This window comes from Parasteatoda tepidariorum, chromosome 12 (assembly GCF_982258835.1).
Source record: "Parasteatoda tepidariorum strain Cologne lab strain chromosome 12, Ptep-v5.0, whole genome shotgun sequence".
NCBI classification, from domain to species: domain Eukaryota; kingdom Metazoa; phylum Arthropoda; class Arachnida; order Araneae; family Theridiidae; genus Parasteatoda; species Parasteatoda tepidariorum.
The window spans coordinates 24,804,605-24,820,613 of NC_141766.1; the positions used below are offsets into that span (position 1 = coordinate 24,804,605).

Genomic DNA, 16,009 nt, shown 5'->3' on the forward strand with positions numbered 1-16,009 from the left:
TTTTCATTGCATTTGAAATAGTTTGAAGTTTCATTATAACCAATAATTTTTTTTCTCTCGATATTTTGGTCAATTTTTGGGTACTGTGACCTCTTAAAATATAAAAATGTCCCGCAGTAGACTGATCTTAAGGACCCGGTCCCCAGTAGAACACCGAAGTCAAGCTTCACTAGTTGTTGTCCGTAAGCTGGTGGGTGATCACTTTGATCAGCCTACTTAGGGTCCGAGGGTGTGCGGTATCTGTCATCGCTAAACTGTTCTACCGTAAAAAGTTAAATTTCGTGAGCGGGTCGTTAGGCTGTCAGAGCGGAAGAGCCATCCGTTCTTTTGAGAATCAAAATTGTGATGGCAAGTCTTCGGATCATCCTCAGCGATGTTTCCCAGACCGACGCCAATAGCTCATTGTGAAGCTTTACTGCGATATAAGTAAAATATCTACCAACCTTAAAATTTAAATAACTGCAAATAAGTGCAAATTTGAAAAAAAAAAGTATTTGGAAAAGTTCCGAGTTTGAAAGATTTTACCATTATCGCAGAAAAAGACACCGGTGTTTCGTGCTATATTTCATGCCCATAAATCATTAAAATGCTAAACAATATAATTTTTACTTATTCAGACATAAATTAATAGAAAATAAGGAAAAAATACGAAAAATATGTTTAGTAAAAGTTTTATGACAAGGATTAAAAACAGACTATCCTCTTCGTTATATCGAAATTTTTTCTATCCTGCTTCTTTTTAATATCTTTCATTTCATAGCTAGCTTTCTTCATAATTTTGACATTATCCTCATATTTTAAATTTTTTTTAGGAAACAGTGTAAGTAAGTCAAAAATTCTGATGAGTTTTGAAAGTTTTATCCTTAGAATTTAAGTGTATGTTTAAGAAATGGACCTAGGATTTGATATCTTTTTTAAACTACTACCATGACTAATTTATTTTAGAAGAATTAATTAGTTATTTAGAAGGATTAATTAATCTTTTAAAAGAATTAATTTGTCCTAGAATTAATTATCAATCATTCAAATAATTTTTTTGTCTGGGTAATAGAGTAAAAAAGCTAAATAGTCGAATTCGTTTTGAAAGTTTTATCTTTAAATTTAAGTACATGTTTAACTTAAAGGTATATAATACCATATTTCTAAACTATTGCCATAAATAGTTTATTTTAAAAGAATTAATTAATAGTGTTATTAGTAGTTGGATAAAGAGAGTACGGCGACCGGGATCCGGGGGATCCGAGGGGATCCCGCGGGTGTACTTTTGAAGGGGGTTGGGGGTGATCCATCAAATGTGACAGCTACTATAGTTGAGGGTGTTTTTTTTTTTTCTTCATAATTATTTTTTTTTTAATCTTTATTTTGTAATTAAATCTTTTTAATTGATTTTTATTAACTATGAATATTAATTTAATTATAAATTTATTTTTAACCGAATTATGGAAAAAAAGAAAATGATTCATGGGAAAAAAGCGCAATGACATACACATGCAAGATCATGTTTAAACACGATAACGCAAAAACTGATCATGTTAATGACTCATAAAATGGTGAAATGCGAAGCGCTTCAAGCTTACTCATTTCACCACTAGGGGCTCTGATGCAGATCTGTGATCAACCAATCAGAAAGGCCGGTATATAGTCTCAGCTACTATAGTTGAGGGAGTTTTTTTTTTTAATCTTTATTTTTTAATTAATTTTTTTTAATTATTGCTTTTAATCTTTATTTTTTAATTACTGTTTTCTGAGTTAATATTTTTTTTTCTAATACGAGTGATATTTGAAAAATGACATAAAATGAAACCCGATGTCATACTATCAGGATTGAACATGAATCAGGTAAAAAACTTGAAACTGTAAGATAAAACTTGAAAGCAAGATAAGACATGTTTCCGCAGGGTGATGTCATTTCTTCGATTCAATCAAAACAGGAATGCGTGACGTCATACAACCAGGATTCAACATGAATATAAAGTACGCGTCTTCAAGATAAGGCATGCATCACTTCTGTGTGGTCTAGAAAGATGATGCATATTGAAATGTTTCGCTCACTTCTTGTTCGGTCTTGTTTCATTAGATCATTCTAGAATATTCCATGGGGGTGGAGTCAGAAAATCATGCCGTCATTTTCTGCCTATCAGAATAAATTTTACAGAACTAAAATGATGATATCATTTTTAACCAATCAGAACAAGCATTACATAGCCGTTCGCAATGCATTCTGGGTAGTCGACTACAGTTTAAAATCAGATGCGTTTGCCCAGAGACCTTATTCTGATTGTAGGATTACCTCTCTCAGGGCGCTTTTCTAAACTTAGTTTGTTCTCTCTTTGTTATTACGTTAGATTTTTTTTTTGTTAAATTTTTATTTGTCATCGTTGTTAAAGTTTTTGTTAGTTGTTTAACTTTTTATTTAAAAGTTTTGCTAGTTGTTACGGAGAAGTTTATAGTTGTTTGACTTTTTATTTAAAAGTTTCGTTAGTAGTTTATTTTATTATTACTTGTAAATTTATCAAGTTTTAAAATGAGTCAAGAATTTAGTGCTTCTTTGTCTGTGAACGATGAAGTGCTTGCCATGTGTGATTTTGGAGACATAACTGGTAAAGATTTGGATAACATGTTGAGACAAGATCAAGCGGATGAAGGTAAAGTTCCATGCCCTGAATGTACGAAAAGCTTTACCACCCGGCGAAATATGCTGCGACATCAACGTTCCATGCACGGCGATAAACACCTCCAATGCCCGGACTGCTCAAAGACCTTCGCCAGGACGGATAAACTGAAATGCCACCTCAATGCTCACAAACGCAAGGCTGCTACCACCCCATTGCCTACTTCCAAGCAACCTCGGCTTGACATCCTTGCTGCTGCATCTACTTCTCGCTTGGATACCAGTCCTATTCAACAGACTGCTGGTCCAACTACCTCTTACGCTGCTGCCACTTCGGTCTCCGATCCTCTCTCAGCTTTCGAAGGGAGAGTGAAAAATATTCACCTTCCCAATGACGACCACATCAAGGACTTGCGGACATTTCTCGAGCTAAAACGAGAAGACTTTGTCCGCATCGTATCCTTCCACCTCGTTGACTATGAACTGAAAGTGAACTGCCGACTCCTGTGTCGTTACCGTAAAGTAGCTCCTAACGGTATAGTCAGCGAAGTCAAGAACTTTAAGACCAAAAATGTGGTCATCTTGACTGCCACCGATCTAAATGAAGTCTATGGAGCAAAGGTGGACAAAATACTAGCGGAAGCAGATGATTTTGAAGGCAAGGATTCCGGATGGGTCCTCGAGGAAATCGCCAACTTGGAAATATGGATAAACAAGTACAGCCCACTACGTGGCTCTTCTTACATCGATCTCCCACCTTCTATCAAGAGGAAGCAAGCCATCATTAACGTGGAGAACAAAGACAATCGCTGTTTCATGTGGGCTGTACTCTCTGCTCTCCATCCCATTCAGGATCACCAACAACGTGCTTCTCGATGTCATCATTATGAAGCTTACATCCCCACTCTCGATTTCACTGGAATTGAGTTTCCTGTGAAACTTCAGGATATCTACAAATTCGAGAAGCTAAATAACATTTCCATCAATGTGTACGGGATAACTGAGGAGAATAAAATATATCCTCGATTGATTACGGAGGCAGAGCAAACTCGCCATGTCGACCTGATCTACCTCACCAATACTTCATTCTCTCACTATGCTTGGATTAAAGATCTGTCTCGGCTTCTCTCCAAGCAGTATTCGAAACACAATGGAAAGCAACTCATCTGCCGCCGCTGTTTACAATTTTTTCAAACAGAACCAGTGCTCCAGCGTCATAAACTCAGCTGCAGCCAGCACGAAGCTGTCCGCGTACAGATGCCCGAGGATAAATGGTTATCATTTAAAAATATCAAGCATACACATCCAGTCCCATCCGTCATCTATGCCGACTTCGAGTGTCTCACCAGGCCTTTAGACACCTGCCAACCCAACTCCAAAGGTTCTTACAGTGAGGCATATCAAAAACACGAGCCCATCAGCTTCTGCTACTACATAGCCTCGACGACGGGTCCATACAAGGAACCTTTTATCTATCGGGGTCCTAATGCCGAGAAAGTTTTTATGGAAAGAATGAAATTGGAGGCTGAAGATATTCACCGCATCTACAAGCATCCTCTACCTATGGACCCATTGACCGAAGAGCAACAGCGAGTTTTCGATACTGCTACAAATTGCTATATGTGTAAGGAAAAGTTCTCCACGAATAATTACAAGGTAAGTGTTTTTTTTTTTTTTTTTTTTTTTTTTTTTTTTTTTTTTACTCGCATTAATTCTTAAAATATTATATTAAATATTATCATAAATATATCATTATTTTTTAATATTTTCCTCACGAAAAATTTGATTAAAATAAAAGTTTAGAAGTTAAATCATTTGTTTTTAAATGTCTTACAAAAAATTTAATCTTTTTAGAAAAAAAAAATTTGTAGTAGTATTAGAATATCTTAATATCAAAGAGTTATATTTACTGTATAAATCAATTATTTTTAAAAGTATATTTCCTTTTTTATACACTTTGTTCGAAAACATTTTTACTGAGTGTTAAAATATCGTAACATGAGAGTGCTATATTTAGTTTTTAAAATATTATGTTAACTTAAAAATTATCTAATGAAAAAATTAACTTAGTATCAATACTAGAATTGTTTATTTAATTAAAAAAAAATTCACAAATTTGAAGCATTTTTTTTTAAACATTTCAGTGATTTTTTCTGAATTGAGCTTCTAAGTTTCGATTACTCATTCTAAATATTTCATATCCTATTTACAATAAAAGTATAAATGTTTTTACTCTTAAACGTGGAGTTTAAAGACTAACAAAAATTTACATATAAATTTTAACTCATATGGGAAAAACCTTTTATTTAGTTATAAAACTGCTAGTTATTTCTTTTTCCAAAGTTGTTTATTCTTTTTTTAGGTGAGAGACCATGACCATCAAACCAAACAACTTCGCGGTATATCCTGCAATACATGCAACTTGAAGGCAAGGACACCTAACTTCATCCCGGTGATTTTTCACAACTTGTCCGGGTACGACAGTCATCTCTTCATTAAGGAATTAGGCGGAGACGATGGGGATATTACTGTCATACCAGAGAACACGGAGAAGTACATCTCCTTCTCAAAGCAAGTGGGAAACCGACTTAGTCTTCGATTTTTGGACTCTTTCCGATTCATGGCCAGCAGCCTGGACAAACTCGCCCAGAACTTATCGGAAGACCAGTTCAGACTCATCCGGAGATATTTTCAACTGTCTCAAGTGCCTCTACTACTGCGAAAGGGGGTGTACCCCTATGACTACATCAGCCATCCGGCTAAGTTCAATGAGACTTCATTACCTCCTCAAGATGCCTTTTATAATCGCCTGAATGAGATCGGCATCACTACAGCTGACTACGAGCATGCTCAAAGAGTGTGGAATGCTTTTGAGCTGAACACTCTCGGAGAGTATGCTGACTTGTACGTTAAGTCAGATGTGTTGCTGCTTGCGGACATCTTTGAAAATTTCAGAGATGTCTGCATGAAGACTTATGGGCTGGACCCCGCTTGGTATTACACGGCACCAGGACTGTCATGGGACGCTATGCTGAAGAAGACTGAAGTCCAACTGGAGCTGTTAATGGATTATGATATACATCTGTTTGTGGAGAGTGGTATCCGTGGTGGGATTTCTCAGTGCTCTCACCGACACGCGAGAGCCAACAATCCTTCTATAGGGGAGGATTACAATAAAGCTCTACCATCAAATTATCTCCTGTATCTAGACGCCAATAATTTGTATGGCTGGGCTCAATCTCAGTACCTTCCTCTTAAGGATTTTCAATGGATTGATCCTGCTATGGATGTGTTGGGGACTCCACTCGACAGCTCAGTTGGATACATCCTGGAAGTTGACTTAGAATATCCGACCTCCATCCATGATGCTCACGTGGATCTACCACTCGCGCCTGAGACTGCCATACCACCTGGCTGTAAAGAAAAGAGGCTCCTGACCACCTTGAACAACAAAGAGAGGTACGTGCTGTATTACCGGAATCTTCAACTCTATATCCAGCACGGTCTTAAACTCATTAAGATACACAGGATCCTCCAATTTACACAGTCTCCATGGTTGAAATCATACATCGATTTAAATACCACCCTCCGAACAGCTGCAACCAACGATTTCGAAAAAAATTTCTTCAAATTGATGAACAACGCAGTGTTCGGAAAAACCATGGAGAACATCAGGCGTAGAGTGGATGTGAAACTTTGTGGAAATGCGAAAAAGGCGGAAAAACTCATCGCCCGATCAAACTTCCAGGATCGCACCATTTTTTCTGAAGATCTCGTAGCGTTCCACATGAGGCGGACAACCCTAACCTTTAACAAGCCAATTGCCATCGGAATGGTTATACTCGATGTTTCCAAAACATTAATGTATGATTTCCACTTCTCCAAGATGTTACCAAGATATGGAGGACTTCTTAAACTTCTGTACACCGATACCGACAGCTTCATCTATAACATCACCACTCCAGATGTGTATGCGGACATGAGGGAAAACTTGGAGCTCTACGACACTTCAGACTATCCTACAAACAATGTCTACGGCTTCCCCTTGATAAACAAGAAGGTTCTTGGAAAGATGAAAGATGAAACCAAGGGGGAGATTATGACGGAATTTATCGGCCTGAGGTCTAAGATGTATGCATATACAGTTGGTGCCCAGGTGACAAAGAAACTGAAAGGAGTTAAGAAGACAGCCATTGATCGGAAAATTGATTTCGAGGATTATAGACAGTGTCTATTTGAACACCGGGAGCTCATAACTTCGATGAATCTCATACGTTCAAAGAGTCATGAAGTCTTCTCGATTACTTCTAATAAGTTGGCACTGTCTCCTCACGATCAGAAAAGACACGTCTTGGAAGACAGAATCAGCACCGTTCCATTTGGACATTATTCATTGCAGAATAGCTCATAATAAAAAAAAATGGAATTAAAAATAGAAATTTAAAAAAAAAAAGATAAAATAAATGGAATAAGTAAGACTAGAAAAACTATAAATAGCTTTGAAAAAATTATATAATTTCATTCATCATGGACGTTTTGAGGTTGAAGCATCCCTTTACAGCCGTCCTGGCAGGTCCAACTGGTAGTGGCAAAAGCTATTTCTCCAAGAAAGTGATTGAAAACAAAATGTTACAGCCTTTCCCAAAATCTATAGTGTGGTGTTATGGTGTTTATCAAAAACTGTACGATGAGATGCCTAATGTTATTTTTCATGAAGGACTTCCATCTGATTTGAATCAATATTCAAATGCATTAATTGTGATTGATGATCTCATGAGTGAATTGGGAAATGATCCACAATTAACAAAACTATTTACAAAGTTTTCCCACCATAAATCTTTAAGTATCATCTTTGTGGTCCAGAACATTTTTCATAAAGGAAAGGAAATGAGAGAAATATCCTTAAATGCTCATTATCTTGTATTATTCAAGAATCGAAGAGACGAATCGCAAATTACACATTTAGGACGTCAATTGTACCCTCGAAAAGTTAAATTTTTTCAAGAATGCTATGCAGATGCCACATCGAAACCTTTTGGATATTTACTCATAGACTTGAAATGTGATACAGATGAATCCTTGCGCATGCGCACTGGAATGTTTCCTGGAGATACTTATTATGTGTACCAGCCTCGTTAACTTCATTTCGACTGCGAATTCTTAGCCAATAAGATGTCTGCCGTGGTAATTGATTTTGAAGGTTTTCCACTCCCATCAGGAAGCTACATCATCAAAGAACTCGCATTTCAAGCCGTAGAAGGTAGTTCTATCTCGGGACTATGCACCTTCCAACCACCGTACCCTTTCGAAGAACTATCAGCCCGTAAGAAAATGCAATACAATTGGATAACACGAAATATTCATCGAATCGACTGGAATCAAGGACTGGAGCCTTACATCAAACTTCGTACCATTCTAACATTTTTGTTTGATATGTTTTCATACATTTATGTGAAAGGACTCGAGAAAAAAAAGTTTTTGGAATTTCTATCTGGAAGAGTGTGCTATGATTTAGAAGATCTTGGCTGCCCTAAAATAGATGATTTAATGCCATCCTTTTCTTCCTGTCCCGCACATTCACCTGACTTTAAGCATTGTGCCGTCGTAAAAGCAAAATTATTTGCTCGTTTTCTCAAAGAAGAGTTATAAAAAGCTTCGACATCTGACAACAGAAATCATTTGAAAGCGAGATGTCTGCGTGTGATGTACGAACTTTAGAGCTCATAAAATTGATCTCAAAATCTAAACATTGCAAATCACTTATAAAAAAGTGTTCAAAGAGCGAGATTAAAACCTTGTGCGAGTGTGTTTTGAATGCTCTTTGTGGTAATATACCCCTTACAAGAACTCAAAAAACCCGTTTATCTCCCCACAAAGAAAGTTTAAGAAAACTTGCGAACAAGAAAACACCATTATACAAGAAGAAAAAAATTCTTATTCAAAAAGGAGAGGGATTCCTATCCATTTTACTGCCTGCAGCTATTTCTGTCATCAGTTCTTTAATTCATGGAGTATAGTAAGAAATTTGTGCTAGTTCCAGAAGATAGAATGCAAGTAGCAGAACATCTATCTGAACTGGATCAACTGATGAAAAATATTCTTCAAAACAAAAAGTTATCAGATGAAGAAAAAGTGACTTTGTATTTACAAGCGTTACAAAAATATACACATTTTTCAATTCAGAAGCCTAATATAGAAGAATTTGAGTCACGTCAAACAGAAATTCCAACAACAGAACCAGCGAAAGAAGAACCCCTGCAAATAAAAAATGAAACAGGAGATCTGGAAGAAAGAATCCTTAGTGCAGTTCCGACTAGATTTCAAGAAAATGCCAAAGATATGTACAAGTTTTTGAAAAATCAAAAATCTCTCCTTTGGAATAATAAAGGCGAAATCATTTATAAAGATGTAACTGTTCCTGGAAGTAACATAGTAAATCTCCTCAATGACTTTTTCAGAAATCAGAAATCAGCTCCTGAAGGAAGACATGTATTTTTAAGTGCTTTGAATGATGTTAAATTACCAAAACATTTGGATGTAAATAAAAAATTGTATAAAGAAAACAAAATTGTAAAAAAACGAGTAATGTATGCTCGCAGAAATGCATGGTTAAAACTTTGAAATAAATGCTATTTTATGTACTTAAATTTTCGTCTTTATTGATACTTTTTTTTCAGGTATAAATATTTTAACTTGGTAAAATTAACGGAAAAGTAAAAAATAATAAATGCTTTTTTTTTAAAAATAATAATTATTTTTTTTCTTTAATAAAAAAAAAATTTAAAAATAAACTTTACAAAATAATTTTAATCTAGAGTAAAAAAATTTTAAAAAATAAAATTTGTAAAAAATATTTCTTCCTAAGCAGAAAATTTTTTAAAACAGTAATTTCTAAAAATAAAATAGTTTGGAAAGGAAAATTTCTGAAAAAAAAATTTTATGTAAAAAATAAATTTAGAAAATTAAATTTATGAAAAAAATTTTTTGTATTGAAACATTTTAAAAATAATTTTTTTCTCATTTAAATAATAATTTAAGCTATAAAAGTTTCAAGAAATTTTGTATAAATCTTCTTAAAAGAAACAAGAAAGACACAAATTATTTAGTTTAAATATTTTTATTTTTTAAAAACAAATCTTACACCGTATCGTTTCTTTACAAATTGAAACATCAAAAAATCATTGATATGCAATCGATTTAAAATATAATACATAGAATAATCTTGACATCGCTTGAATAAAAAGTAAATACAATATTGTCCGCATACATTGGACGTAGATGATTGAAAAACTTTGGAATTCCATTGTACATTTGAATAGGAAGAGGTATTCATATTATAAAATTCGGGAGGTCTTCCATAGGAGTCATAAAACTCTAATTCCTTTTTATCATTCACAAATAATGCTAGCCAGTGAGATCCTGGTTGGGATGAGTCATCTGAATTCATGATAGCACATGTATTTTCTTGTAGATTAGGAATCGTATCTCTTGAAAATACTCCTTGAAAGTAAGGTGATGTTATCTTCTCTCGTGATAAAATATGAAATATTTGTAATCCATCCATTCTTTAATTTCCGAAATCGTATAAAATATTTCTTGACTTGTTAATTTCTATTAAATTTTCAAATTCGGCAAAAATAATTACACACACAGTCTGCTCTAATGATTTGCTGAATTTCAGTTCTAATCGTAAGTTGCTGTGTTTGATTAGATTTAAATGCTCTCCAGAACATAAATCGGGGGAGAGATCAAATCCAAATAAAGTATTTCCTTTCACGTATTCTTCTCTCGAAATAAATATTCCTTTATCTTGACCCATTCGTTCCGTACCCACAAATAGAGTTTGATAGGCACGAATGTATTGACTTTTTGCAAAATCTAGTTCCAATGGATTGTGAGGTACAGGTTGTCCATCTATATACACTCCAATAAAATTTAAATCGAAGTGTGTAAAATCATAGGGAGATTTTGAAAATGTTCCATGAAAAGCTTCATTATCCACACAACCTATTATAACTTTTTTCGGCATAGGACCTGAAAATACGTTATCTTGGATAAAAGACATACTTCCCTTAGGAATCGAATACACTTTGCATTGTACTCGATTAATGGGGTATTTTGCACTTGTTTTCTCGAGTGCTTTAGCATGACCAAGTAACACTCCTGGATTCACACGAACTTTTCGGATAAACAAAGACACATGATCTAATACTACTTTAAATCCTTCAGATCCTTGTAAACAAAATTCTGGCTTACTTCGTATCAATTTTATTTTCACATCCACCAAATTGAGTAACAGACGCTCTTGGTGAAATAAATCGGAATGTATACATCCAATCATATCCACTGTAGCACTTTCTTTGACAAAAGCAGTTCTTTTCTTCAAGCCATCATCAGAATCTTTGTAAAATAATTCAGCTGTTAATTGAGAAGTTTTGCTATCGTATCCATGGTTGAGGAGAGTTTCTATATAGGCTCGATAAGGATAAGTATTACTTGAATTGGATACAATACGATCATTCAGTGAAATATCAACTTGAGAAAATAATGAATGAAGAAATAAATTTACAGGTCCAATAGTATCATCTTTAGTGATGAGAGTATTATCACTTTTTACAATTTTTGCTTTCACAAACAATTGAGTTTGGCTGAGATCTATGTAATCTTCAGCACTTCCTGAAACATGAAACTCTACAGGTGCATTGTCAAACACATTGGAAAGTGGATGAAACTGTATCCACTGACCATCTTGAATAACAGTTTGAGTACTAGGTAAGTTAAACAACTCCAATTCAGATTTCACACATTCGGGAGAATCTTTCAATAGAAATGCCATTATGGATCAAAAATATCACGTCCTCTCACTTTGCGAGCTTTAGATGAAATGATTCTTTTCTGCTTCTTACGCTTCCTTTTATACTGTCCTTTTCCCACCATCGATTGTACTTTATCAATAGCTTTTCGAGCTAAATTTTTTCCACTCTCTTTCGCTCTTGTTTTTACAGCTTCCTCAAAGTTTTCTCCAGACAATACATCAGATGCAACACGGGTTCCAGTTTTTAAAACTTCTTTTCCAATAGTTTTACCACCTTTTACTAAAAAGGGTAGTGCTGCTCTAAATAATCGTCGAAATATACCTCCAAGTCCATAGCCTTTTTGGAAATTAATACCTTTATAATAGGGCAAACCCGAGCCAATTTGACTCGCATAATGTTCTTCGAATTTTTTAGTACAACAAACGTACGGTACACTCATCTTGACGTCTTCTCTTCAAATGAATGTTTCAAAAATGCATCGTACTATTTATAGTATTTGCTTCATGCGGAAATGTAAAACTATGATCACTTTACCACTTTCAAAAGGTACGAAATTACCTGAATTCAATCTAAGCTCCATTTGAATAGTTTGAAAGGAGTGCCTCATCAAAGGTAAGTATTGAGGTCTATCATAATACTGACTGATTGTTTCACCGTCATGTCCTTTTATTCGAACCATCCGCAGTAGAGGAGCTTGTGTATCTCCGACAATTTGGGGTGAAATAAGATCTGTGTACACATAGAAAACTGAAAAATTAGACCACGCGTCAGCCACAAATTCGCTTTTCTGGTTACCCGTAATCACTGCATCGCGTCGAAATCCTAACAATTCACCTAGCTTTTCTAAATAAAGACTGCAACCTTGAACGACGTTAATTTTTACTCGTTTCGTAGCTTTATTGTAACTTATTGTAAACCGGCTAGGATTTTTAGGTAAAGCAAGTTGTATAGCTGATACAATATCGAACATTGATTCATAACACCCCACATCAATTGTTTGCTTTACAGTCGATACGATATTACCATTACTTATCTTGTATTGAAAATAATTGTTACTTTCATTTACGTTCAGCCAAGAATGGGGATAGATGATTTCAGATAGGCCTACTTCCCATTCACCGTTTAGATTAACTGGTATCGGTAACTGCGTCTTAAAATGAGAGATTTTGTTGTTAGGAAAAAACTGCATGGAGCTATCAGAAGGTAACGTCACGTAGAAAGACATTTTCGAGAATGAGCCTTCAGAGGTTAAGTTTCACTATTTATACTTTTTGAATATCACTCACCCAGGCATTAAACTTTTCAGGATAGCCTAAAAATTTCACGAAATATTCTGTGCTTCCTCCCTTCCTTCTCTTTTTGATCACTTTTTCTACCGGATAGAAGCCAGAGTCTACTACCTTTTGCAATTCTTCTTTATAAAAAGTACCTTTGATCTCTTCACCTTGTAAGTCTTTTAATCTATAAACAACAGGAATTCGAGGAATAATTTCATGAATAGTGAATATTTCACGACTCCAGTTGTGTTCGTATCCTTTTTCAAAATGACCTTTCAGTCTGCTGATTCGTACTGTATCTCCAACTTTGAAAACAGGTGGATTGCGTTTTAATGTCTTCAAATCTCCATACAAATTTTCCAAGACCTCACTGGTATTGCTTTTATTAACGGAAGCTGGTTCCATTTTAATACTGCTATGTCGAGTGTGATTGTAACTCCATATTAATTGATCAATCACATCGATGTAATTTTTAGTATTGAATTCTGTGAAATATTTCCACATCTTCGTTTTCAATGTTCTATTAAATCTCTCCACAATACTTGATTTCGTAGAATTATTTGTTGTAAAAAATTTAATCTGCATGCTTTTCAAATAATGTTGAACTGTTTTATTTTTGAACTCTGTTCCATCATCCGATTGAAGTAATTCAGGCTTTCGTTCCTTAAAAATAGATTCTAAGGCTACTTTTACATTTTTTCCCGTTTTATCTTTTAGCGGTATGGCCCAAGCATACTTTGCGAAAACGTCAATGCACGTTAATAAGTATTTATACCCTTTATTGAATTTAGAAAGAGATTGCATGTCGACTAAATCGACTTGAAATTGCCTGTTCATATCACTCATCAAAACACGATTCCGTTGAAATTTGCGTCTAACAGGTTTATGCAGTGTATAAGAATCTTTAAAAGACAGCCACTTCTTAACGGTATTTGCATTCTCTTTTCCTTTGAGTGCGCGATGTATTGCATCCGCACCCCCAAAACTAGCTGGTTGCTTAGGATCTTTATAAAATGATTGCATGCTATCTGAACAAAGTCTAACGAGTAAATGGGTAAAACATTAGATGATCACTGTTATTTATAAAAAAAAAAGATACCAAGTTATAAAGGAAATCTTAAACTATTTATTCAATTAAAACTGGTACAAAAGTCAGTTTTAGCAATTTGAAGTATTTCAACAAGATCAATAGTGTCGAGAAAACGAGCAGTTACAAAATTTAACAGATTTTCTTGTGAGACAGGATGACGCATTTCATTTTTAACAGTATTATAAAAACTTTTGACAAACATATGAGGCTTTAAGTTCAAAGCAGATTCACAAAACAGGACTCGAGTATTACTTGAAAGTTCTGAAGGGCTTACTTCCATAGGATTCAATAAGCCTGTTTGATATGCTAGCAATTTGTAAATTTCAGTCTTCAGGAGGTGTCTTAACACTTTGGTGATAGTCCCATCGTCTTCAGGAGCTGTTGATGGTGCTGGATGTTTTAATAGATCTTCAAACATTTTCCTAAAGTCCAGTTGGTTATACTTTAAATGAAATAGATTATCTAGTAGAAAATCTCCAAGGGAAAATATTTTGTCCCATTGGTCATCATTCAAAGATATGCATTTCGTGTAGGTATTTCCATTTCGGCAAGTAGTAATTTTCTTGAGGAGGACTGCTTCATCAAATTCAATCATCACTATATTGTAGCACTTCTCCTTGTCTTGAATACCGACACTTTTATCAGAATGAACGGTCACTGGATCGACTAGACGTGGTAAGTTGGGGAAATACTCGTATAACGGATGATCTTTCTTCTTTTCTGTCAACTTTTCTCTGAGAAATGAGCTGTTGACCAAGTGGATGAACTGGTAAGGTGTTAGAGTCACCCCCTCTTTCGATGGATAGTACTTTTCTCCATGTTTCTTATATCGTCTCACATTAACCAGAATTCGATCACGGTAAATAGTAGTGGAAATAAAGACATCTTCTACTAAAATAAACATATTGGAAGGAATACTGCTTTCGTGGAAAGATCCTTGATTGTTCTAAAAAAAATCAAAAACATTTATGAGATTATAAAATAGTATAGAAATATATGCATATTCTAAAATAAAAAAAATTAAAAGATACTTACTTCGCTATGATCAGCTTTTCGCTTCATGTTAGCCATTCCTTCGTTACGAATATTTAAAAGGTACTAAGGCAGAAACCAAATTATAAATGACGATTTGGGTAAGAACATATACTTTTATACTATTTTCTCTCATTTCTGATTGGTTCTTGAAAGTTATACGCTCATAGGTTGAAAAAATAGTGATGTCATTGAAATACTCCTTTCTGATTGGTTGATCACAGATCTGCATCAGAGCCCCTAGTGGTGAAATGAGTAAGCTTGAAGCGCTTTGCATTTCACCATTTTATGAGTCATTAACATGATCAGTTTTTGCGTTATCGTGTTTAAACATGATCTTGCATGTGTATGCCATTGCGCTTTTTTCCCATGAATCATTTTCTTTTTTTCCATAATTCGGTTAAAAATAAATTTATAATTAAATTAATATTCATAGTTAATAAAAATCAATTAAAAAGATTTAATTACAAAATAAAGATTAAAAAAAAATAATTATGAAGAAAAAAAACAAACACCCTCAACTATAGTAGCTGTCACATTTGATGGATCACCCCCAACCCCCTTCAAAAGTACACCCGCGGGATCCCCTCGGATCCCCCGGATCCCGGTCGCCGTACTCTCTTTATCCAACTACTGTTATTCAGTCATATTTTTAATTTTTTTGTCTTGGTAATAGTGAAAAAAAGTCAAAAATTCTGATGAGTTATGATAGTTTTATTTTAATAATGTAAGTGAGCGTTTAAGAGAACAGACGAAGTATTTGATATGGTTTTTTTAAACTATTGCCAGGACTATTTTATTTCAGAAGAATTAATTAGTCATTAGTGTTACTCTTTCATATCTTTACTGTTTTTTCTGTGTAATAGTGTAAATAAGCCAAAAATTCGAATGAATTTTGATAGTTTTATCTTTATAATTTAAGTGCAAGTTCAAGAAAATGGACCAAGTATTTGATACCGTTTCTTAAACAACTATCATTACTATTTTTTTAGAAGAATTAATCAATTATTAATGTTACTCTCGATGTTTTTTAAAATAAGTAAATTTTTCAATAAATTTGTAAAGAACTTCTTTTGAAGAGTTGCAAAGGTTTTTTCGGCGAAGGAAATGTTTTTCTTTTTTAACAATAAAAAAACGCGTTCTTTTTCTCTGTCCAGTTTCCTTAACACGCATTTTGATTGCT

At 34.4% G+C, this 16,009-nt stretch overlaps 4 protein-coding genes across 4 annotated transcripts; 1 reads left to right on the plus strand and 3 right to left on the minus strand.

Annotated features, from left to right (window-relative positions):
- The first annotated feature begins 2,524 nt into the window (after window positions 1-2,524).
- On the plus strand, window positions 2,525-7,022 carry LOC122273656 (uncharacterized). The gene is made up of 2 exons (XM_043057686.3): window positions 2,525-4,267; window positions 4,974-7,022. The coding sequence occupies exons 1-2, from the start codon at window positions 2,525-2,527 to the stop codon at window positions 7,020-7,022; spliced, it is 3,792 nt and encodes a 1,263-aa protein (XP_042913620.3).
- A 2,993-nt stretch (window positions 7,023-10,015) lies between these two features.
- LOC147800982 (uncharacterized protein F54H12.2-like) lies at window positions 10,016-11,447 on the minus strand. The gene is made up of 2 exons (XM_087155711.1): window positions 10,257-11,447; window positions 10,016-10,048 (listed from the first exon to the last, which is right to left on the minus strand). Exons 1-2 carry the CDS (start codon window positions 11,445-11,447, stop codon window positions 10,016-10,018), a joined length of 1,224 nt encoding a protein of 407 aa, XP_087011837.1.
- Window positions 11,448-12,689: 1,242 nt separating this feature from the next.
- Window positions 12,690-13,208, minus strand: LOC147800983 (uncharacterized). The gene has a single exon (XM_087155712.1). It carries the CDS (start codon window positions 13,206-13,208, stop codon window positions 12,690-12,692), a length of 519 nt encoding a protein of 172 aa, XP_087011838.1.
- Window positions 13,024-15,455, minus strand: LOC147800984 (uncharacterized). The gene is made up of 2 exons (XM_087155863.1): window positions 14,830-15,455; window positions 13,024-14,740 (listed from the first exon to the last, which is right to left on the minus strand). Exons 1-2 carry the CDS (start codon window positions 14,863-14,865, stop codon window positions 13,835-13,837), a joined length of 942 nt encoding a protein of 313 aa, XP_087011989.1. The 5' UTR covers window positions 14,866-15,455; the 3' UTR covers window positions 13,024-13,834.
- Between the last annotated feature and the right edge of the window lie 554 nt (window positions 15,456-16,009).

Coding starts and splice junctions, on each gene's coding strand:
- LOC122273656 (XM_043057686.3), top strand. CDS start 2,525: ATGAGTCAAGAATTTAGTGCTTCTTTGTCTGTGAACGATGAAGTGCTT. Junction 4,268..4,973: donor TCTCCACGAATAATTACAAG/GTAAGTGTTTTT, acceptor TTCTTTTTTTAG/GTGAGAGACCATGACCATCA.
- LOC147800982 (XM_087155711.1), bottom strand. CDS start 11,447: ATGGCATTTCTATTGAAAGATTCTCCCGAATGTGTGAAATCTGAATTG. Junction 10,049..10,256: donor CATTAGAGCAGACTGTGTGT/GTAATTATTTTT, acceptor TCATGAATTCAG/ATGACTCATCCCAACCAGGA.
- LOC147800983 (XM_087155712.1), bottom strand. CDS start 13,208: ATGTGGAAATATTTCACAGAATTCAATACTAAAAATTACATCGATGTG.
- LOC147800984 (XM_087155863.1), bottom strand. CDS start 14,865: ATGGCTAACATGAAGCGAAAAGCTGATCATAGCGAA. Junction 14,741..14,829: donor GAAAAGCTGATCATAGCGAA/GTAAGTATCTTT, acceptor GATTTTTTTTAG/AACAATCAAGGATCTTTCCA.